At 40.8% G+C, this 25,262-nt stretch overlaps 1 protein-coding gene across 11 annotated transcripts in view; it reads left to right on the forward strand.

Moving 5' to 3' along the window:
- CABCOCO1 (ciliary associated calcium binding coiled-coil 1) overlaps positions 1 to 21,354 on the forward strand; it is a 124,172-nt gene extending 102,818 nt beyond the window's left edge. For 3 of the 11 annotated variants that reach the window (XR_004323947.1, XR_004323954.1, XR_004323955.1), the window contains 3 exons: positions 401 to 1,807; positions 5,177 to 5,277; positions 5,932 to 16,246. Coding sequence is in view for 2 of the 11 variants with exons in the window: in XM_032491470.1 (XP_032347361.1) it covers positions 401 to 475 (75 nt within the window). In the remaining 9 variants the exon portion in view is untranslated. Of the gene's footprint in view, positions 1 to 400; positions 3,205 to 5,176; positions 5,278 to 5,931; positions 16,247 to 16,990; positions 17,692 to 17,909; positions 18,182 to 18,278; positions 18,538 to 20,010 lie in introns of those variants that run through there. The other 8 variants (XR_004323952.1, XR_004323953.1, XR_004323948.1 and 5 more) reach the window with 8 other exon arrangements.
- The last annotated feature ends 3,908 nt before the right edge of the window (positions 21,355 to 25,262 follow it).

Genomic DNA, 25,262 nt, shown 5'->3' on the forward strand with positions numbered 1-25,262 from the left:
TACATAGGAGACAAAGCATCCATTGCAAAGGAGTGGGGATACCAACAACACTGCAGTGGCTGAGCCTAGAGCAGTTATTCTGATTCGGTGCTTATTGGTAAAGTCTGTCTGAAAATACAGATAAATTAGCCTATCTTGCAACACAAGGCTATGTGAAAAATGGCTGTCCAAATACCACTTCCTGTTCATAGCAGACACGCTATACATGGGGAATGTGCAGAGAAATATGATAAAGTGTTATCACATCACTACAGGCTGAAACACGGCTCTGTCTGCAAAACAGGAAGGTGTGTGAGGGATAATGTCTGTCTTTAGGCACTATAGTATGTCAAAACCACAAAGACAATGTGCAGCAAAAGATAGCTCCATCATAACCACATTTTTATGATTGTCTTCACAGACCGAGATAAACGAAAAGCTGCAAATACAGGAAGAGGCCTTTAATGCACGAATAGAAAAATTGAAAAAGGCCTGAGGACTCGAAACAAGGAGAGGGATGCTAAACTTCACAGAAACAAACAAAACCAACCGGAATAATAGACTCTCTAGAGCACCGAGTCTCCTTCATTTAGTTGGGAGACGAGAACCGAGCCCCACTTTTTATTAGCCTAACTAATTAGAAAAGTATTGGCCCCACTTTTGCTATCTCTGCCCTCTCCCAGCCTCTGAATTTATAGCACCATGTGTAAGAAGAACGTTTTGTATATAAGAGTTTGGAGAATTATATATAAAAATACAATTACTTTTACAATACTCCTTTGACATTTTGACTAATAAAATGCTCTTCATCCTCAAGGAGAGTGAAGCCAACTTTTTAAATAAAGAAAAATAATAATAATTTTATCCATAATGACCCAAATGAACTGCCCCATTCCTGAAGCCTTGTGAACAGAGACCACCACCACACTGCTGAGGACAAAACTTGCTAAACAATAGCAATTCAAAAGAATATACTAGGGGTTTTTTTCCTCCTTAAATCATTTGGTTTTCTTATTTAAACGTTGCAGTGTGAAACCAATTTTCTGAAATTATATAATGCAGTTTGAAGCACTTCAATTTATTCTGCACTGTATTTGTTATTTCTAATCTTGTTACTCTCCCCAGAGAATACATGACCTATATAAAAAGAAGCAATGTATAAATGGTTATTAAAGACCAACCTATATATAGATTGTAAAAATCTTAAATACAAATCAAACTCACAGAGCTCTTAAAATTAACCATTATATTGCAGTAGAATGATTGAAAGCATCTCAAGCCTTTAAATACCTTTATTAAAGTATAATTTCAAAAGAAAATATCCATTTGCCAACTGATTGTCCCTAGTTGGACAAATTAATTACTACCTAGGCCCTTTACAGACAGAATATTCTAGAATGGAGAACATTGCTAGGAGGGGACCATTCCTTCAAGAAGTTTCCAGGTTATACTGGAACCAGATGTATTTGCACCTGGGTGGCACTTAGCTAAATATGTTCTGTCCGTACTCTGAACTTGGGCTATAACCTCACTTGCTCCATCAGTACCAAAAGGATTGCCCAAAATGTATTCATTTGGGGCAGAGACAGATCCAATGGCGTTTGGTAATTTTCTAACTATGCTGATCACCAAACTTAAGAGAAGTGCTTAAGATGAAACCATGTCTATCGTCATTGCAGTTCCAAGTCTGGAAGACCTGGAGATCTCGTGCTGAGATGGTTCTTCCTTGAGCTGTCCTTCCTAATCGAAAGTGTCGATGGCCACAGGAGATCAACAGGAGGGCTCACAAGTCTTAATGTTGTGAAGGAGTCTTTTTCCAGGAAAACAGGTAAAACTTAGAGAAATTGCAAATAGGGAATAGAGGAGCTTCTAGAAATCATCAAACACAGCTTCAAATGCAGTCGCTGGCATGGATAGAGTGTTTATTTTGAGCCAGGGTACCAAGAGTCTAAAACTAAATTTTAAAATAGCAGTAGGATCCCTAAAAACTACACAAAAACAATACACTGTGAGAATGCCTCAAGCCTGCCTCTGGAGTAAGAGCCCTAGGGTCCGATTGTGGCTTCACCATTGGCTCGTGGGTGAATTTGGACAGGCTGCTCACCCTCGATTTGGTCATCTATTAAATGAGGATAATACTTATTTTTGAGGCAGTTATGAGAATCCAATAAATTTATATTAAGGGATGTTTGTTGTAAGGTTTGATTTCTATTTACCTCTTAAGATACCTCCGAACCTACTGCCTATCCCTAATACCCGCTGCCCAGTTTTTTGATCAGCCTCTTTGGCAGAATCCCCAGCCCTCTGTCTCTCCACTGGAACTTGTGGATCAGTGAGTCCTCCCACGGTAACCACTTTGCCACCCTGTTGTCTTACATCTTTCATGCTGGAGCAGCCCAGGGATCCCTGTGGCAGTCTGACTGTGACATCTAACAGTGACAGGAGGAAGGGTGATCATTGGAGCAGAAGCTACAAATGTTAATTACAGTCTCTGCTCTTTTAAATTAATTTTGAGTTGATAAAAGCATATATGCACTCTGTTACCAAAAAAAAAAAAAAAAGCGTAGACAATAAAAAGTAAGTTTCAACCTAGCTAAGTCCCCTCTTCTCATAAGGCAACCACAGCTTACAATAAGTCTTTAAAAAAGTCTTTTTTGCCAGTTTAAACAATTGGGTGCTTATATAAAGTGTTTTTTTTTTCTTTTTAATTTTTTGAAGGGAAAGTGGTCTTTTACTTTGAACACAATTTGCATTGTTCTTTAAATTGCTTTTTTTCATCAATCATATCTTAAAATAATTCTCCATTGGTACTTTTTAATGACCATGTAGTATTTCATTTTAGCCATTCACTACCTTTTTAACTAGTCCTGTGAAGAACTTTTTATTGTTCTCAGTACTTGCTGTCACAATGTTGCATCGCCATCTATATGAACATGTATGATTATCCTAAAAGGTGAATTCCTAGAGAGGGAAATTCCTAGGTCAAATTTTATTTGCATTCCAGTTTTGATAGATGTTGTCAAAGTGCCTTCCAAAGATATTGCCCCAACAGTGTATGAGAATAACTTTTTCTCTACATCATTACTAACAGATACGTTGGCCAATTTTTTTATCTTTGGTATTCTGTTAGAAAATTCTGTCACATTATTGTTTCAGTTTGCTTTTATTGTTTTACTCCGCATGGTCTGAGCACCTTCCATATGTTTATAAACAAATTTAAATACTTATGTGTCTGTGTGTATTTAATCCTCTAATAACCCTAAGAGATAGACAGATAGCTATTACTGGAATCAATTAATAGGTATAGAGCCTGAAGTTTAGAGAGATTCTTAACTTGAACCAGATTGCACAATTAGTAATTGATGGATCAGGGCTTGGAATCCTGGTCTGACCTATTTTGTAGATGAGGAAGCTGGAACATAGACAAATTTTAAGTAATCTTCCCATGATTACACAGCTGGTAAGTGGTAGAACTGGGTTTTGAACGTAGGCCTGTATGATTACAAAACCCACATACTTACCCTTTATCTTCATCTAGTTATCTCTGTGAAGTCAGTATGAAACAAAGTGAAAACTGACCTTTTTGTTTTGAATTATAATATGGGGACAAACTCGTTTATATTGTGAGCTTATTAGTATTTAGAAAATTTCTGCAAGGATAAAATGTATAACCCAGCTCCATTCATTTATTCATTTACATGCTATCTATTCACTGAGTACGTATTATATGCCAGAGCATTTGTAATGAGCCAAATAGACATGGTCTCTGCCCTAATAACCCAGTAGGGCTATACAGCTAATACTAACTCTGATAAAGACAAACTTCAGGCAATTATGACATTATTGAACAAAGGAGCTGGAGCTAGCCTGGGAGGTCAGGGAAGCGTCCACAGATTTTGACACTTGGGCTGTGATCTGAGAGGTAGATAGAATTTAACTACAGAAGGTGGAGGAAGATGGGTTTCAGGTAGAGAGAGAAGCATGTGCAAAGTCCCTGGGACACAAGATGAGGCTGAACATTTGCACAGCCAGCGCTCTCTCGGGGTCCCACAGCCCACATTACAGATTGTTATTTTTAACCTAAAAGTAATGGGAACTTGTTTATAAGTTTTAAGTAGCAAGTGACATCAGATCAGTATTTTTAAAAAGGTCATCTCCCTGGTGCCAGGACTTCTATACACATGGAAAAGAGAGTATTCTCATAAAAGAATTCCTACTGCTCATGATGCTACAGCTCTACTTCTTAGCAATTTCTAAGAGCAGGAGAAATAAAGAAAATTTTTGACTTTTTTAAAGTCACAGGGTCCACCTACTCTAAGCAGTCTTTGGCACAAAGGCAGCCCTCTGAAGAGCCAGTTGAAAAACAATACCAACCTCTCATTTAGAAAGTAATGACCTTTCTCTTATTATCCACAGTAAGATAGTTTTTTTCCACTGCAGGAATAATTTGGGGTGCTTTTGTCCTCACCCCATGATAAGTTTCAAAGAGAAGATATATTTACTATGTTATAATCAAGCCACAGACTGTCACTATTTCAGGTATTTGCAGGCACTGTTGCGTCTAAATATAACTGCGGAGTCATTTTTCCAAAATCCGAATATAAAGCCCCTATTTCTATCCTCCATTTGATTGGAACCATTCAACCATCCTGGTAGATAATAAGTTTGCATGTTCTTAGATTGCATTTCATTATGCTTCAGTTCCTCTGAAGAGGAATAAGAGAATAAGCGTGCTCCTTTTCCCAACAATTGTAGAGGAGAAGTACTTGTGACATCTCAAATTTCAGAGCCTCAGAAGACGTCCCTCTTCTGGACATCAGAGTCTTTTTTTTCTGGACATTGATTTGTTAAATAAGAGAAGTCAGGACCTCTTTGTGGCAGCCGAAGTACCTATTAATTTAAGTATCCTAAGCAAAAAGGAATCTAAATCAAAATAGTACAATCTTGTTGGAATTCAAATTCAAAACAAAGAGAGAATACTAAAATTTTTTTTGCTTTTAGGAGCCTTCCCTTGTTCATGAATGTACCAACAGTGGAGATCGGTTCATCATTTTTTGTCAGAGCTGCCAAAGAGCTTTGTGTTACTTTATTTAATTTTTAGCTTCAGAGGATGTTGAGTGCAGCTGTCTCCAATGGTTATTTTGGCTTTTTTTGTTTGTTTGTTTATTTGTTTTAATCTAACCTGTTATTTATTCAGGGCACTTTCTAGGTACTGGTATGAAATAAACAGAAAAGATCCTTGACTTCGTGGAGTTCATGGAACTGACAAGTTTTTAATCTACGGGCAGATGATAAAACGTGAGTAAGCAGGGTGTTCTTAGACAACAATTAATGATGCCAGTAAAGCCTGGGATAGAAGTTTCTGGGATGTGGGAGAGCTGCTTTACCTGCAGTGCTCCAAGAACTCTTCTTGGAATAAGTGACTTTTGAGCTAGGAACCAGTCATGGGCCACATGCTTGGGACTTTTGTTTCAGGCAATGAGGATGGATACCCAGTAAAGTGACTTCACCCAGTAGAACTTTGAAGCATTCAAAGCAGCTCTCAGGGGAGAGGGGTGTACCCAAGGTCTCACCCCTGGGACTTAACAAGGTTGGTTTGCAACTTCAGGCCCTCATATTCCTAATCCCGTGCTTTTTCTACTCCATCACATTGGCACAATCACATGGTCCTGTTTTTTACTATGCAAAATTATAGCTGTAAAATACCTGTCAGGATAATCTCCAAGCCCAAATAAGCCCACCTTCTTAAAAGAATCTTGGTCCAAATCTCCCTGGCAGAAGAATTCCAAATAAATCACATAGATACTCCACTCCAGAAGAGGAGGAACACAATTCCCACTCAACATGGGCTGTGCGTAGTGACTTCTTTCCAAAGAATACAGTATGGAAAGGTGGGGGGAAGGAGTAGCTCTATGCAAATTTAAGAAACCTGACAGAGACTACTTCTGACAGATGATGGAGGTCAGCATCAGTACTTACAAGGCATGTTGACGGCATATACACATGATATGAGATGGTGAAATTTACCTCTGCGGCCTTCCTCTCAGAAAATCCTCATCTCAATCTAATGAGAAAAGCATCAGGTAAATTCCAATAGAGGAGCATTCCACAATATTCCAGGTCAGATTCCTCAAAACTGTCAAGGTCACCAAAAATAAGGGAAGTGTGAGAAAATGTCACAGCCAAGAGGAGCTTCAGGAGCCAAGACAACTCATGTTGGAGTTCAGGATGTAATTTTGGAACAGAAAAAGGGAAGCTAAAGAAATATGAATAAACTCTGAACTTCAGTTAGTAAAATGTATCAATATTGGCTTGTTAATTGTACAAAATGTACTCTACAAATGTAAGAATAGTGGTAATAGTAATAATTAGTAATAATAAGGGAAAGGAGAATAGTGTAGGGCAAGTCTGCACTATCTCCTCAATTTTTCTGTAAATCTAAAACCATTCTAAAAATAGTCTGTGAATTTTAAAGAATCATGGTCAAAAAAACCAAAATTAATTAAAAGAAAAGATAACTACCATCAGATTTCACCATTGATGGAATGACATCCCCTTCTAAAAAACATACAATAATCAGATATAGCCATTTTGCAAACTAAAGGGGAAAATGAATGCTCATAAAGAAGGATAAAGTGGTTTATCCCATTTTAAAGAGGAAATTGCAAAGCAAAGGTAACAGCAAGTACAAAATCCCTGTGAGAAGAGAACATGGAAAGTAGAGGATGTGAAAGGGGGCTGGAGCCTCGAAAGTGAGAAGGGGCATTTTCCAAAATCAAAAAAGAATAAGTAAATGGATATTAGACTATGCAGAGCCTATATGTTGGGATAAAGTGTCTTGTGTTTGTCGCGAATACAGTAAGTTACTGAAAGGTTTGAGTCAGAGACTTGGAGGGGGCTGGCGAAGAACGAGCACATTTGAGCTATGCAAAGAGGATTCTAATTGCAATGGGGAAAAAGGAGTAGAGACCGGGGAGGACAAGGTCCCAGTACTCTTCCTGTGACACCACGTACGTGTCAGAAGCTTCCAGAAGAATCCATTCTCTCATTCTTCCTACGCACATGGCTGGACTCCATTTTCCAGATCCCTTTGCAGGGAAGTGTGACCATGTGACTAAGTTCAAGCCAGTGGAATGTGAGCACAAGTGAAATGTGCTTCACAAAGGGTACTACTCAAGACCAGACAACGCCTGTTCCATGCCTTCTCCTCCTCACTGCTGGCTGGATGGCAGTGAGGAGAGCAATAATTCCAAGGTAACAGAGCAGCTTCTGCCTGGGTTCCTGAAGGACACATGACAGGAGACATTTACCAACCCAGATGACATATCCAGACTGTCTTAGGAGGAAGAAGTAAACTTCCATTTCTGAGTGTGACTTCAGCCCTGGGTCTGCCTGTCACAGCAATTTAGCCTGCCGTAATTAACTCAATGATTCTCTCTCTGTGTCCGTGCACACATAGTATGTCTCATAGGGGTCAGTGTCTGTTGTAAACTGGGAAAACAACTAGCAAATTCATTAACTAGGGACTTGCGTATAGTTTCATTGCATAAAGTAATTACCTCTTAGTTTATATAAGCCCACAGTCCCTCCTAAACTGACATTCTATGAAATAATTGACTGAACCTCTCAAGTGTGATGAACTGCACACTCAGGAAATCTCCCACGAGAGGCCACACCTTAAATACTTTCTACTCTAAGTGAGGCTAGTAATTTTTTAAAATGTCTATGGATGGCTTGGGATTTCTCTAATATAATAAGAAAAGTATAAACAAGATTCTAGGTTATTAATTTGCTAATAGTTTTTCCCTTAGGCCAGGGTTATTTCCTCAGCTGAAATACTCCTTCATTCACTAAAAATGATTTACTAACTGCCTACTCTAGAACCTGACTAAGGCACTTACTAGAGCAAATATTGATATATTGGCTACTTGATATTGAATATGTCCAATTCTAAAGACTAATATGTGTTTCAGAAGCATTATTCTGATTTGACTAGTAGACAGTCCATAGGTTCCAGTAAACAGCACAGTCAGATCATAGATAGGGTTGGAAATAGAAACAGAACTTAGTTTTCCCTCCCTCAAACATGCTCAGTCACCAGTTGTTTACTTGCTATTGGTGACCACCTGAATCAGAATGCTTCTGGCTACAAGTAAATAAAATCCTAAATTCAAAATGGCTTAAAAAATTACAAAAATACCCTACGTAATCTAACAAAAAAGAATTTCAGAGGTAAGGAGCCCTGATGGCACCACTGAGGACCCAGATTATTTCTGTCTGTGGCATCCTCTTCAGCACCTTGGCTTTTGTCCTCAAGAATTGTCCCCTCATAATCCCAAGATGACAACTACATCCTCACAAAAGGATCAAACACTCAAAGAAAAGGAGTACTTTCTTCTCTCATATTTCTTTTGAAGAGCAAGAAAAAAACTTCTCCAAAGCTTGCCTGGAGAGTTTGTCCTGTGTCCTTTTGGCCAGAATTGTATCACATGATCAGTCCTGAACCAGATACTGGTAAAGGAAATAGAAGTGTCATGACTGACTTAGGTGAATCAGGCTTCACCCGCTGGGGTGGGGGATTGGCCCCACCAATCACCACAACAAAGTTGGGGTTCTCTTCAAGAGGAAAAAAGCATAGAATGGCTGTTGGGCAAGTGACTGCCATTTCTACTCCACCAATTGATCCTCCATAATATTTTATATCTTAAAATGTCCTAGCATTTCCAACATTCTTTAGTTCAGAATTTTGATGGATAGATGATAGATAGATAGATAAATCAAAGAGAGATCTTTTCTTCGTTTGCAAAGATGATGGTACTGATTATTACCTCTATGTGCGGGTGCTGTTTTTTAAATGTTTGCCATAGAAGAAGCTACTGCATTCCAACATGTCTATGAAAAATAGCTAGAAATTTTTGAAACCAAACATATTCAGTTCTTAAGGTGCTAGACTCAGATTGAATTATTAGCACCATTTCCTTTCTGCTGACATTTTGATGACATGGTCATCATTCATTCAACCAAGTGTGGCCATTTTAGATTCAGTGAAGTGTTTTTATTCACGGTGTCCTCACAGGCTCCTTTATTTGTTAAAACTACTTCAAAATAGATAGGCTGATGAATCACCAGAACACTGCAAAGCAAAGCTTAAGGGCCAGGACTAAACTGAGGAAATAAACAAAAAGATGAGGTAATTACAGACTTGGGAAATTCATGATATAGTATTAGAGGAAAACATCTGTCATTAAATATGATACGTGTTTTGTGGGAGAAAATGATACACAAATAAAAAGCATTCAAGTATAATGGGAATTCTCTGTTGATGGTGAGGTTGCAGGTGATTTTTAAATTCTTTTCTGTATCTTCCATATTTCATTAACTTTTTTTTACTAGTGAGAAATGAACATGGCTTCTGATAGGTTGATGCAACACCCTGGCCTGTTTTTTTTTGCCAGCTTCTGGCCAATCCACCAGAAGCTTGGGCATTTTCACTGTTCTCTCTGGAGCCAGTATGGAGTCTTTTCAGCAGCAACCATGAGAAAGCAGCAGGTGCTCTTCAGACCCAGGGAAGCACAAAATGCTTCCCAGAAACAGCCCCTGTTCTGAAAAAGCTCCCAGTCTAAGTTGGATACAATGGCAGGTGCATAGCTTTGGGTAGACACATTGCCCTCATGTGCTAAGATGACTTCTAGAAGCCAGATTCCACAGAGGATTCTGCCACAATGAACTGCGGGACGCTGGGCATGCTGCATTGCCCCCTGAGCCTTGGGTTTATTGTTATAAAATAGATGGATTGTCAATAGGTTAAAAAAAAAAAAGAAAGTCAATGTTGAGAAGTCTTTTCTTAAAACTCCAGAGACACTCTGACTTTAAAAAACTAGAAACTAGCCTTAGAAGGCGACGGTTAAAGAATATCTCAAATTGGCTTAAATTGAAATACCAGATGTATTCCCATTAAAGCTGAAAATGAGATAAGGGTTGGAATTAATGAATTAATCGTATAAGTACCTGTTTAATGTCTGTCTCCCAGCCCAGGCAATAGCTCTAGGAGGGCAGGGTCTGTCTCTGTCTTGTTCCATGCTCTGTCTCCAAGGTCTAGCACAGCACCTGGCACAGGGTAAGTACATCACAAATGTTTTGTAGATGGAAGAGGAGGAGGCAGACACACCCACAGGCTGGCTGTTTTCACCACTGGTGTTTCACTTTTCCTACCCCTAAAATGAGACAACATAAGGAAATTAAAAGTGTAGTTAACACAAAGCTAAAATCATTATTTATAGATCATGAGATTATTACATGGAAAACCCATGAGAAAATCTATTCTAGAAAATATTTAAGAAGTCAGATAAAAAATAAAGACTAAAAAATAGATTTTTCTATGAATTAATAACGATTAGAAAATATGCCGGGAAAAAAAATCTTTTACAATAGTAAAAAACATACAAAATACTTAAAATGAAAATAAGAAAAAGTAAAGAATTTGTGTGAATAAAAATATAAAAATGTCCTAAAGGGCATTTTGCTAGATGCAAAGTTTAAATATTGTAAAGATACAATTTGAAGTGTAATTCCATTGAAAATCTCACAATTTATATTAGTCTGAGGTCAACATGAATAGTGAAAAAGTAGTAAGAGGTAAAAAGGCTTTCTGATTTAAAACACAGAGCTAAAATACCTAAAAGTATGTGTTAGAGCAAAAATAACAGCCAAATTAGTGAAACAGAACAGAAAACAACATAATATTGAGAATTTGTTTTATGATGAAATTTACTTGGGTGGCTGAGTCTATGAATTTGGAATCACTTAATCCTGAAATCCTCTCTCAGATCTGCCTTTTGTAGTTAAGCATTATAAGCTATCAAGCCTCCGTTCACTCATCTGTAAAATAGGAATAAAAATATCTATACTAGAATGTAATTGTAAGGATCAAATGAAATGTGTATTCATTAAAATATTAAATTCACTAAAAATATTTAGCACAGTATCTCAGTATACAATAAAGGGTATTTTTATGATATACTTGATAAACCAGTGGGAAAGTAATCTACAAGAAATGATGCTGGGAAAATTATTGGCAAAAAAATGTATGTTTTATGTTTATGTTTTATATGTTACATTTTACAGAGTATACCAACAAGTTAAAGCATTGAATTAAAACTACAAAATAGCTAGAAGAAAGTATGAGTGACTCTTTTCCTGGTCTTGTGATGGAGAGGGCTTTAACAAATTAATGAAACAACATCACAAAGAACAGGCAAAAAGAATATTGAACTGTTCGTGTAGAAGAAAATTTACCATAAATAAAAAGAAAAAAAACTGAGAAAAATATTTACAAAAATTGTGTGACAGTTAGTTAATAACTTTAGTATATAAACAGCTCTTTAATATCAATACAAGAAAATGCTAACAACTCAATAGGAAGTTGCAAGTGATCTGAACAAATAATTCACAAATTATAAAAAAGAAGTACAAATTGTCAGCGATAATGACAAAGTTTTTAACTTTATCAATTCTGGCATTTCTGAATGCTGTGTATTTTTTGGGTATTTGAAGCCAGAGAAATCAAGAATGGGAAACGCAGGATTGAGATTATTGTGTACATGACTTTGTCAGGAAATGCCTAAAACTGAATCAAATATGTGAAGATGCATCATGCAGCTCCCATTTAACACCTATGTGTTCAGGAGTACTTTAAATTTTTAGGTATCAGAATTCATTTTTGGTAAATGGCAAGCAATGTGCCCTCACTGTCTCTGCCACCCCATGTTTTTCTCTAGTTTTGTAACATGGTACATGTGGCTTTCACACCTGACAATATCCATGTCGTACATGTTGATCTGGGTGAGCATGAACTAAGCAGATGATAAAAGATCCCTGAATGAAATAGAGATCTAGTTCTGGGTCTTCTATCTCACCACCAGCTGCAGTCCAGGCCCTAAGTGAGGCATATCACTTCTCCAAATGCAAGAGTTTCTCCCAATTTGGTCTATAATTCCTGGACCCCACTCTAACCCTTCAGAATCAGAAGGCAGGTCTTGGAAATTGGCACTTTTAACAAGTACCCTAATTAATGCTTAGGTACTTTAAAGTTTGAAAAATACTGTGCTGGTGGACCACCAAGCGCTTCTGATGTTAAAAATCAAGTATTCTGAAGGAAAAATACGCATGCTGAATAGCAGCTCCACTCTGTACATCTGAGAATGGCTGCCCACCTCAACTCACAAATTTGGATTCTCAGATCCTTGTTATATTTGAGTTGATATCTTTTTAGGTTTTGTTCTTCCAATCTCACGCATCCAATTACACTTGTAGCTGCCAGTCTTTGAAAGTGCTTTCAGAAGGCACATAAATTCAACCCTGAGTCCTTATGATTCAGACATTTAATCACACCATAAAGTTAATGGAACCCAATTTGAATGTAGACACCTCAACAGCCACATTGCATTGAATTCAGAGCATTCATAAAATGTGGGTCTCAAAATGAATCACCAGCCTAACGGAAAGTTCAGAGAAGAATGCCTCCCTCTCATTGGTCACTGTCCTAATCTTCAGCTGCCAGGAAAAAGACCGGAGCTGTCAACACAACACTGTAGCCCAGGCAACCAGCCATGCTGCTAGGAACTTTTCAACACTTAGAAAAAAAAGTTACTATAGAAACTTTCAGATGCTCTTTAGATTGTTTGGACCCTCTGTGGTTTATAGCAGTAATGACGCCTTGGGGTCAGACGTTGCCTATCAACCTAGGACCTCCGCTCATTCACAGCCCAGAAATGAGTTGCTTTTGGGGTGCTCCAGATTTTGCCTGAGCACTATAAATTGTGTTCTTCCAGTGCTGCATGGTCTCTGGGGAAAAAGGAAATAGATACTGTGTTTCCAAGACCCCAGTAATCCATTACTTAAACAACAGAAAAATAATAATGGCGGTGGCCATCCAAACATCCAGATGTGGTCGCAGCGATGTTTGGCTTCCACTGGGTGAAGACATCTGGGTGATTGATTCTGAGCTTTCCATCCAGATGTTCAACCACAGTGGCAAGTCCACTTCGAACTGAAGCTGGGAGGGGTGTGCATTTATCGAGGAGGTACCCATTTGAGCTCCTTTTATTGGAAATGTCTTTTCCCCTTAGTTTTTTTTTTCCATCTTGGGTAGGATGGTTTTGTATGAAAGAACCTTAGGATCCACAGAACTGCTTAGATCAAACTTCTCAACTATGCTTTCTGTTCAAGTTTCCATAGCCAGTGCTAAGTTAAGTGGAAGGAAGACCCAATCCTTTCTTATATTTTTAGACAGCTGCTGGAATTCACTCCATTCTTAAAAAGTTATTTACCTGAAGTAGGAACTTTGCACGTAAGGGAAGGAGGCAGGGCTCTCAAAATGGCTTGTGTACTTTTTGAGTCTAGTGTGCTGAACTACAAATTTAATCCACTGAAGTGGTTTCATGCAAACGCTCCTCTCAAATTCCTTTTGTACAAAATCTTGATGAATAATGTATAGAGTCTGAAAATGGATTAAGCTACATTTGGAGATGGTTTGAGTTGAGTTTTTTTTAAAGCAGGCAAAAACGAGCAGGTTTTTCTGTTGTAGCCTTTTTTAACCCTTCTTGCTCAAGCAATCACATTGAATCGTATCTTCTCAAAGCTGCCTTCCACACAATGTTTCTTGTCTTTTTTTTTCTGTCAAAAAGCTTGAAATGTAAAACGTTTTAATTAGAAATGTGAAGAGTGAATTGGACTCAGTTCCCTCAGATTTCCTGACTAAAGCAAGCAAATAGAATAGTAAAACCTTTTGATTTACTCCTGGCGGATAATTCAGCAACCAAATAGGCAGATGAGTGAAATCTTGCTGAATAAAATGTTTCCTGGTACGCCATGATCTTAATTACCCTGAGGACTGTGGCCATAGATAGAATGCCAATCTGTATGTCATGGGGAGCAGATGTAGTAAATGCTCAGAGACATATTTCTTCCAGAGCCAATCAAGGCCAGAAAGAGGAAAAAGGAGATGGCCAGGGGGGTTGCCAGAGTCTCCAAAGGCATCACAGAGACTTGGCTGCCATCGCAGGTTTCAGTGGGTCAGTCGTTTCTAATGAAATAATGCTGTACTTCATGATTGCTTATTTTTACATATCATTTGAATACTATGTAAATTGTCCTGGAAGGAGAATTGCAGCTCAAATGAGGAGATCTGGGCTCAAGTCCTAAGTCTGACCCTGCACAGTCATGTGACATTAAACTTACTTGCTCTCCCTGGTTTCAGTTTCATCATCTGTCAAGTGAGGAGAGCCGTCCTCCCTCCAGCTTCCCATCTGCGTGCGGGGCCCTGGGGAGGAACAAGTGAGATAAGTGGGGAGGTACTTCTCAGGCTTTGGGGGTGCTGCTGAATTCCTTGCTTTGGATGAACTCCTGTTTTCTCCTCAGACAGTGGTGGCATCATTGACTCTTCACCCACATCCTTCTTCATCCAGGGGTCCCCCAAGCCAAGGGCAAAGTGAACAGGCTGGTCTGAGAGGAGACTTCCAGCTGCTGCACAGCTGACCACTTCCAGTGGGCTCCACGTCTGCCACCCCAACAAGAGCTTTTAAGCTGACAAGGCCTTACCCCGACACTTAAAAACATGGCTTCAGATAAATACAGAATGACATCCTCCAGCCCAGCATGTCTCATGGCCTCCATTCTGAACCCTCGTCTTGACCCACCTTATTCCTGACCTTGTGACTAGCATTTTTGCTGCTGTTTGCCTCACCTCTCCAGATAGTTCCAGTGATCTGGTTTGGGCCTTTGGATTCTCTTCTCCATCAAGATTTAATTGATTCACTTTTAACCACATTCCCTTTACCCACTCCACCTTGGTCCCAGGACCTTACACCCTAGCCCTGTGAATGGGACACAGACAAAGAGAAGATTTTATATGCAGCGTAGGAGCTGAGATGCACCTCCCCAAACAGGCAGCATAAGGATTTCTGCCAGCACTGGGGACATTTTCTCTTTTGGTGCTGCAGACTTAGAACAAGTGGGCAATTTCAAATTCTATGGGACAGGTATCTTGGGACAAGGCAATGAGAGGAAAAGAGGTAGCTTCCCCCCACTCACCTCACCTTCCTACGTTAAATGTTAGCACACAGCAGCGTATGTCAACACACAAGGAAACCATGTCCTGTTTGTGCTTCTCCGTTTGACCTTGATTCACTGAATGGAGTGTTGAATGAGAAAAGAAGACTGACTCAAATTCAAATTCAAATTCAAATGCATTCCTTCCGGTTTCACAATAATATAGACTTTACCAAGCTTTAAAAAAAAAAAAAATTCGACAATGTAGTGAGGGCAAGACCTTGCCAGTTTTGTTCATTGGAATATTCTAGAACTTAGCACACAGAAGTTGCTTAAAAAATACTTGTTACCTGAACAAATCCATGGGAAGAGAAAAAAATGATATCTGAAAGATTTCTTATTATCTGATGCTGATAGAGAGTAAAGTTAATGATTTAGAGAACAAGTATCCAGCAGTAGAGCTTGCTAATACCTTTTAAAATGTGTTGATGCTCATAAATCCAAAATAAACGACCTGTAAAATCACTTAAGAAGAAATAATACGCATTTAATCAGGCTTCCAGAGGAAAGTCTGAGGGAAAAGCCGAGAATTTCAAGGAGAATTATTAAATCCCTTCAAATTCAAGCGCTGGCTGATCACAGACAGGCCACATGTCCCTCTGCCCTCAGGGCTGTCACTTTAGGAGGTCTCGCTCAGCCCTTCGTTATGAAAGTCCTAAATGACAGCCACCTCCTGGAGCCAGTGGGAAAGGCTTTGGATCAGCTAAAAAGGGTAAATCCCATACAGGTCTACCCAGCACGCTTTGCCACATTCCACGGAGGGATCTTAAATAAAGGGGGAGAAATTGGACACGTCACCCATGTCCTAAAGCACACCATCTTCAAAGTCTTACTCAGGGCTTTCACTTCAAGTCAAAGGGCTCTTCCTCTGGCCAATAAAATTCAGAACACTCTGAACTGCTGGCCTGTGCCTCTGCTTTATAATCCTGTTGAAGTCTGGGGACCCTAACCGTGTTCTGGTACCTTCCATTCCGTCCTGGATTTTACCTCTTAGTCGGCTAATGAGAGTGACTTTACCTTTCCTGGGGTTTGATTGAGGTCCTGAGGGTGGTAGTAAAATGGATTCATCTTTTTGTTACAAACTCAATTAGCAGAAGTTGGAATTGCTCTCTTCTACAAACTTAAATAAATTGTTAATGAGAAATTTACCTTCACTTGATTCGCTAGTTGCCTTATTAGTTTGGAGTCAATGCTATTAAAAGAGAAGATGTTTATTAAAGCTTAAGGTGTCTGCTGGATGGAATGTTAAAAAGAAGGTGGCAGGATAGTGCCATGGACTGCCTGCCTCCAAAACCCAGGAGTTGCCATGATCCAAAGTGAACAACCTTGAGCCCTCATTTGGGGTCTTCTCATCAGGGAAATAGCGATTTACCTGGTAGATAGAAGGGCCACACATCCCTGGGGTGCATCTGAAGCTTCCCTTTTCAGCAACTGTCATGAGAGTGCTTTCTCAGCCCAGTGGACATGAGCCTGAAGGAAGGCCATCCAGTTGCACATGAGTCTGAACATCTTTGCTCTTCTGGTAAGGAAGGAACTAAACCACCCCACCATAAACGTCAGGGACGTAGGGAAAGGAGGCTGTTTATTTACTCAGGAAAGTTCATACACAGACCTCAAAACCACTGCCCAGAGAAAGCCATCGTGTCTCCCTGATGTGGCATTCCTAAAATGCCTCATCTTAATAACCAGGACCAGCTCTAAGCAGAGCTATGAGATCAGTCGAGGTTGTCTTCAGCCCCTTCTCCATTTCTCTCCCCAAAATGCTCTCCTGCACACACCCCTCCCCACCATGTAGCCCTTGTGGTAGAATCCACAGGCTGGTTCACTCTCATCCACCCCAACTCCTTCAGAGCCACTGTTTGGACCTGCAGAGGCTGACAAGGTAAATGGTCTTATTTCCCAGGGCACTCTGCAGCTTAGCTTCCACGTGAGACCTCACTTCGGCCTAGCAGACACGCACCCAGGACATTCCAAATCTGGAAGTGGACATCGAGGTGGAAGCTGCGCTCTCCTATTTCTGCTAACCAGCACCTTGCGGAGACATGTGGGAACTCTAACAGAGGGCCCAGGGTCCACACTCTAGCTCTGTGACTATTGAGAGGCAAGTCAAGGGCTCTTTTGTTGGTGTAGGGTGGGATAGACATGGTGACATAAGAGCCAGCAGTAGTAGAGGACACTTCCTTCTTCACCAACTTGATCGTGACAGAGGCAGAAGCTGCCTCGGTGGGCCAGTTCTAAGGTGGTGTTCTGGGCTGTGACTCCTGGAAGTTCTGCCAAAAGCCTCTTCCTCCAGCCCTTTTAGGGATTTTTGTAAACTCCCTGTTCCTTGCATGAAGTCCATTTCTGCTAAAAATAGTAGACTGAATTCTGTTATCTACAGTTAAACTCTGACAGAGACACTTTCTGTCTATATAACCAACCAAGTGATTTAATGCTCGCCCCCTCCACCATCTTCACAGATTAAATGAGTTGATAAACTAATTCACAATAAGTAGTTAATAACTAATAAATAACTTCTTATGGGTACTTGCCTTCACTAAAGAAGAAAGATTCCAACGGTGTATTTCCAACCATAAATGGCTTATAGTGTTGATAGGATTTTTTTTTTCCTGGACAAGGAGGCAAAGGTTTTTTTAATGGTAAAGAAGTTGTTGGTTGGTATAACGATGGAGATGATAATGGTGGTGGTGAGGTTTAAAAGCATGAGAGCTTGTTTAACTTGTAAGGCTCACTGGGCTGACCTCTCCAACTCCTCCCAACCCCCACTCAACCTCTAACCAGGGCTGGAAACACTACGGTCATTTTCTGGCCTCTCATTGCAGACCTCTCCTACTGAGCACTCTGTGAAATCAGAATTCTCCCAAGAAAGAGAAAACTTGCATCATAAGGGGATGAACAAGAGTTCCAGAAAGTCAATAACATACTCTCAGAGAGAAGACAAAGAAGCAGGCAGGTGAAGGAGGCAGCTGGATGGAGAGATGGTGACTGATGGTGTCTACACATCCACAGACATTCCTGAAACAGCTTCTCTGTTAAGGCTCCACCCCAACACTTGTGGAGAGGCAAAGCTCACCCTGGCCTGCAGGAGTTCACGGTACAGGGAAATAATAGAAATTGCCACTTCGGGATCATTTTATCTCCATTCATTTCATTCATTCAACAAACACTTTGTGTTTCTGTTTTAATTATAGACATGGGTGAATACGCTAGGTTTCATAACCCCTTATAGAAGGAGATGGACATGACACCAGTACTCACACAGAATGTTCTCAGTTACAACTGAGGCACTGCTACAAAGGGAAACCATAGCACACTGTCTGATTGGAGAAGAAGAGTTGGCAAAACTCGGTCTGGGGCTTCGTGGAATGTTTCCCAGAAGAAATGGCTGAATCCTGGGGGCTGAGCATGAGTTAGCCAGCTACAAGAAGCAGCACCAGCAAAGGCCCTGAGGTAGGAAGGAGCTTAAACCAATGAGGTACATATTCTTATCCCCACTTTACACATGAAGCAATAGGGATATTAGGTGACGTCCTAAGGTTTGCAGAGCGGGGGGTAGTGTGAACCCAGAGATAACGTCTTTATATGTAATCCAGTATTACCCAGCCTCTCTGGGAGACAGAGACAGAGATACTCACGGGCTAGAAAACCAATTATCAGAGACACTCTCGTGTCCTTCAGGGCCACCCCTCTTCCTGAAGGAGCTGAGAACAGATTCTCATTTTCTCATTCTGCTGGGCTCAAGACTAAACTAAGTGAAAAATCCACTTCAGACACAAAAGTCCTGGGTGCTTTAGGGGGGATGAAACCGTCTTCCTTCCTCCCCAGGTCCTTTCATACCATTATGGCGTAGTCCCAAGCTATCAATGATAGTGGAAAAACGGGACTTTGCAGTAGAGGAAAGAGGCTATTCAGGCTGCTCCTGATTTCTACAGAAGAGAGATCTTTTGATCTTTGAAACAGCCAAAAGGGCAGTTTGATCGTCCTCAAACTCATTTATTTTAGATTCTTGCAAATTTCTTTTCTGTAGGTTTACTTCCTTAGGAAACTCAACATTCAATTGAACAGTGACTTTTATATGTTGAAATGCAATGCTGATAATAAATACCATCCTGGCTATAGAGGATATTTTAAAAATCATAAAAGGGCCGACTGAGCCCGATCCAGGCAAAGATGACAAAGCGAATTCAATGCTTCTTTTGAAAATGAGTCATGGTCAGAAATACTCACTTTGACCAAAAGCATTTCTTTGAATGCCAGAGGTAAATTTGTTCACTTTCATTTTCTGCCTGGGTTTCAAGTCAGCCCTGCAGAACTGAACAAAATCAACTCCGAGAGGCCCCAGCAGCTGTTCCAGATGTAAATGTGAACAGGAGAGAGGTTGGGTCTGTTCCCTTCAATGTGCTGTTTTCAAATCATGCTGATGATACTCAGGGGTTGATCAGGCTCCGTATATTTTTTTCAGGGAGGAGTCAATCATTCCTCTTCTCTGCTACCTTAACATTTCCCAGGACCACCCTTTTCTTTACAGAGAAAAAGGATGTTTGATTATCATGAGCCTCCAAATTACTGGCAAAGGAAGAATCTGACATATGTTCCCAGTCGTGGGTGGGGGGCAGTCGGGGAAGGCCAGGCACAACATACTCAATCGATTATCCAAAAGGAGCTGCCTTTGATATCAGGGAACCTTCCCAAATGTCATTTAAGACTCAAACAATCTGTGGGAAATCAAAGTTCTCAATCAGAACTTCTGCCTCCCTCTTCTAGGTGCAGTGGTGGCTCAAGGAATCTTTGTTTTAACTATTTATAGGTGATTACTCTGAGAATGTGTTCCTCTTATGGCCCTTTCAACGTTAGGTTCGCTCTTTAAGAAGATGGATAATTTCGTTCTCCATCTTCATCACATGCACCTTTTCCCTCTTGCAGCTCTGTTTTAGGAAGACACAGATTAGCAATGCCAAAGAGCCAGCTGTTTTGAAGCAACCCTCTCATCAATGTGACCGCAAATTCCCAGTATCGGCTGAAATGTGGATTGAAATTGGGAAAGGAATTGGGGCCAAGAACAGGATGCCCCGAGGAGAAGAGACGGTAATGATTTGGAAGAAGATGGTGGAGAAAAAGAAGTCAGAGATGCATCGAAGAATTTGGGCCTCCCTCTGAGAAACAGCAAAGTCAAGAGGAGGAACCAAATGCGGTGTCAATTTAGAAACCACGGTTTGGATTTTGAATAAACTTGATGTGATGTGGTTCTTGGTGAATCCCAGCAGAAATATCAAGTCTTAGGTACTGCCTGGATTACTTTGGTATTTAGAGGCAGATGCTTCTCCTAGAAACAAGAATATGAGAAGGTTTCAGAAAGGGATTCTTTAGCCCTGGCCCACTCTGCACTGGTTAGACCACATCGAGGACAGTGTGGATGTACAATTCTATCACCTGAACCCTGTCCATTTTTCATGTTGTTTTCTAATACAGACCTGACTAGTTGGAGTGTCTACAGACAAGAGTGGTCAAGATAATAAAACGTCTGGACAGCAGTTAACACCCTAGAGATGTTTCGCCCTGAAAAGAATGACTTAAAGAAGATACGACAGCACTGAAGATCTGTTATGTGAAGAGGATTTGATGGGAGGCTCCAAGGGAGTTACAGGGAGTGGGGAGACAACCTTCACAAGTGTTGTTCCTAGAATTGTTAGCTCTCCAAAGGCATTTGGGGAAAGGGACTTTTTTTTTTCTTAGAAGCAAATGGAAGTTTCCTTTCCTTTCTAATAAGGACATTAAAAAATAAGCAAACAAACAAACCTGGATTTCTGGACACTCGGAAGTATGTTTCTTACACACCCAGGCCTTGAACATAGGTTAACATGTTCCAGGAGGAACACAGGATTTCTAGCAGGCAGTTGCATTCAAGGCACGGTAACAAAATCAAAGACAAAACAGCACCACACACGTCTTAGCACAGGCACGTGCTCTGCATCCAGGCTCACAGACTAGGATAGCACTTCTGTGACAAGATTGCCTTTGTCACTCAGCACCTTTTGTCTCCTTTTATTCACCTTGCTGTCTTCCGGTTGTAAATTTTATCTGGAGATTGAATCAAGCTGTAGCCTTCTTATGGAATATGCCTCCAGACACTCACCCAAGAGTAGTTTGGGCAAAGTTTTCAGTACCAGGAATAAAAATGTTGGAATTGAAAGAGAAGTAGAACTATGTGGAAACATACACATGGCAAAGAGAGGCTGCCCACCTAATGAGAGTGGAGAAAAAAAAAAATATGAAGCAAGATGCTAAATACCAGGAGAGAAATGGAGGAAACTGGCTTCAAATAACTAGGACCCACTCTCCTAAAAGCATTTTCCCCATTCCACTGCAATCCTCTGCAAGACAGATCTGCCAATTGCTCTAGCAGGAGTGTGTTACCAAGTAGAATGGGTTTGTCTGCACAGCTGTTTGTTGTCCTCATTAATTCTGGGATAAAGTGAAAGAAAAACCCTCCAATGCAGAAGTCAACACTACTCTCAGTGACTGCAACCCTTAAATATCCAGAGAGCTTCTAGAGAAGCAAGAGAAAAAGCAGTGATGAAATTCTGAAGCAAAAATATATTTCCTTTGTAAATAAGGCAACAGGGGGAAAAGTGTTCACTGATAATAAACCAAAAACTAGATATTTGTTTGCCCCCTTAAATCCTTCTCCCCAAACTTCCTGTCAGTGAAATGTTATCAAAACAACCAAGCAAAAATGCATTCCTATTTCAATTTCTGTTTCAAAGCAAAATATGGCTCTCAAAATGTCAGTTTCATCTAGTTTGGCCTTTCCGAGAGCGCGCATAGTTAGACTTCAATGAAATGTTGCGTTTGCAGTTGGAGGAGGCTGTTTAATTGAATTTTCAGATTAACTGGGTGTATGATCAGGCCACCCAAGATGGCTGTTCTCTTGCTCTCTGTACATCCCCTGCTCCACCACCAGTGCCTGTTTCACCTACATGGACTGACATGACTGACCTTCCTACGTACTTGCTCCCGCCCCAGCTAGTGATTGTTCTAATCTTTAATTCAGAACGTCTCCATCTGAGGGCTCATCAAGGGGCAGCGAGGGGCTGGCCGCTGCCTAGTTTCCCTGGTAACCAACCTGCGCCAGCCCGACGTCAACCCCACCCCCACCCCCACCCCTGCCCGGACCCAGGGGTGAAGCCAGCGCCAGGTTCTGCTCCGCGGCTGACGCGCACAGAGGGTGTCGCTCCAGGACGTGGCTTCAGAAGTGTAAGATCCCCCCATCCATTAAACCATTGCCCCGGGTTCTTTCTAAGATCTGGAGGTCGGGCAGGCACAGGGCTTGCAGGCCTAGTGGGGTGCAGCCCCCACATTGGCGGGGCAGCCGGGAGACGGGGGAGGCTCCCAGAGCGCCGAGGCGTCGGGAAGTGAGGACAAGGAGGGAAAGTTTCCCTGCGTCCACTGACATGTCGGGCCCAGAACTTCCAGGGGTGATTCCGAAGGTTGCGGGGGGAACGCCGGGCGGCCGTCCGCGAGTATGTGGGGCCCTGTGGTGGCTGTCCCTGATGGGTGGGGGCCGCCGAGAGCGCGGGGGCTCAGACACCGTCAGGCCGCTGTGGGGCTACCGGCCGCCATTACAGTGGGAGAGAGACGTTAGGCCGGAGGGCAGAGGCCACAGCTGTGGGCTGGCTGTTGATTTTTATATTAAAAAAAGGCCACAGACGCTGAGCTAACAGCAGAGGCGAAGGTTAACTTGAACGCTGATTCTTGTTCCTCCACAAGTGAGGCTTGTGAATGTGAGTGAATGATTTGTATTATTGTCTATTACTGTCATTTGTTTAAACTGAAAAATAAATTCCTGAAAATAGCCAAGGTGAGAATCTTTTGACGGTCTAAAATCGGTTTTTGCACATGCAGTTACAGGAAGGAGCTTTCTGGAAGGAATTGTTATTTCTCTTCTTGTGCCATTGAGATATAAATAATCTCCTGGGCTCTTGGGAACTTTAATCATCTGATCCCTGAGAGTGAAGGAAAGAAAAAAAAAAAGGGACTTTTAAAACTCTATAGGGCTAACTATGTTTGGAAAATGTATCTATAATAGTCTTTCCAGATTTTGGTAACTTGCAGCTAAACTAAATTAAATGAAGAGAATTCATTGACTAGCTGGGTCATTTCAAATAGGATCAAATACTGGCACATTGATTGCTGGGCAGGTGTATGTTTATCTACCTTTGCCTCCTTAGGAGAGGACAACTAAAGCCTGTTTTCCAATCAGGAAACGCGTAACAAACATTTCACAATTACTTGCTTCTTGATTTTTGCCAGAGATTTAAGGTTTTTAAGGGTTCATATTATAATCAGTCATAATTCTGGTTATTGTAACCAAATTTCTTTATCAATGACATTGTAAGCAGGTGTTTAAAGTTCTTTGCCATGTATAAACAGTTGTACTCTGATGCTTTTACAAAAATTCTTCATCTTCAAGAAGATTCATAGGAAGGACCTTTGGCAAGTACAAGTCTGCTAAATCTCAGATCATACCCTTGAACGGGGTAAAAAATTAAGGAATTTTAAGGGAAAAACTGACGGCAACATAAAAAGCTAACAAAAGGGTTGGTTACCGAGTGAACTGATGAATATGGTTATAATTTTTATGGTTTTTTCTGGAATATTACTGGTTTTGATCAGTTTCCCAACTATAGAGAAGTCCTTCTCCTCAAATTAGTTATGACTTAGAGCGATTTGGTAAACTACACCTGTGGGTAGAATTGAAACATTTTTCTTTTCTCTCTGCCTGGTCTGTCCAGGAAGTGGAAGCTCTTTGTTTCAGAGCAGCCTTATCAGGTGAACGGGAAAGACTGTCTCCTGACATATGCAGGAACCACAATATTTGGGGGACCTCTAGAAGAGAGAAATCCACCAAGACAGAGCCTGGTGGCAGACCTTTGGCATGGAATTCCTGGCCTTGAGAGGTCTTTTAGGAATTCAGTCTGACTCCTTCTGAGGAATTCCACCACAGCCAGTTTGGAGAAGTCTATGTGGTCAGTTTACCAGACTTATTTGGCAAATAAATTAGTCTTGATTTGGCTATGTTTGATAGAGATGAGGGTAATTTAGACAGAAAAATACTATATTTTCAATAGACGTTAAATTCTAGTCCTGTTAATTGAGGTCCAGATTTATAAAAGTTGTCATGTTAGCCACACTTTTGTCCTAATGTTCAGGAGGAAAAGAAAATTATCTAGTGACATTGTCACAGAGTATAACTACTCATGATGTATAATCCTGCTTGCTTTAAGTCTGCTGCTAAAAGCACATGTAACATGCTTGTAACAATAGGGTATAATTGATAAAACATATAGCCTCTATATGATGTTTCCCCATCAACGTATCTCTGAGCTTGTTCATAATATCTGATCAGTTTTCCCTCAACATGAATAATGAGGCAAATATAAAGGAGCGCTAGCACCGAGGGACATGATCTGGACCCAGGAAAGGCAGGCGGCTTTCACGCTGGCTTCCAAGGACACATACTTCAGTCTGTTGAAAGATTTCAATCAAAAGGGAAAATGATGGGAAAATCGTCACATGTGAAGGTATGGGGAAGTCATTCTGGCTTATAAACTAAACTTTACTGACCAGCGTGGCCTGTTTTGTGGCCTGTTGAACATGCATTTTACATTTGCTTTGTCCATTGTGGAGGGGAATGCATCTGAAAGTCAAAATGGAGTAGCTGTGTGATTCAGACATCCAAGGTAAAACTGGGCCATCCAAGGTAGCCATTGTAGATGTGATTTTGGACACATTCCTGTATTCCTGAAAATACGAGTTTTCCGAACTGTATTGCTAGGTCAGACCAGGACAAAAACTGCAGGTCGGTGTGGTATTATCTCAGAATGTGGGTACTCCTTGTATTTTGTTTGATGGTATGTTGTCCCCTGTGCTGTGCCTGTTAGATGCCTTATGTTTCATCCCCAGCCTGAGCAGAGGGAATCTATTTGAGGACTGCGAAGCAACTGTGGCCTCACTGCAAAATGAGTCTAATTGCTGGGTCTAATTGTGAGATGCCGTCGTCATCCTCTTCTGGACTTCAGTGAAAAATTGAGCCAGCTAATGTGACTATGTGGGGCAACTGATGATGGGGTAACAAGACTCTCCCCATCTTCCTGTCCCACATGCCAATGCATCAG

This window comes from Camelus ferus, chromosome 11 (genome assembly GCF_009834535.1).
Source record: "Camelus ferus isolate YT-003-E chromosome 11, BCGSAC_Cfer_1.0, whole genome shotgun sequence".
NCBI classification, from domain to species: Eukaryota; Metazoa; Chordata; class Mammalia; order Artiodactyla; family Camelidae; genus Camelus; species Camelus ferus.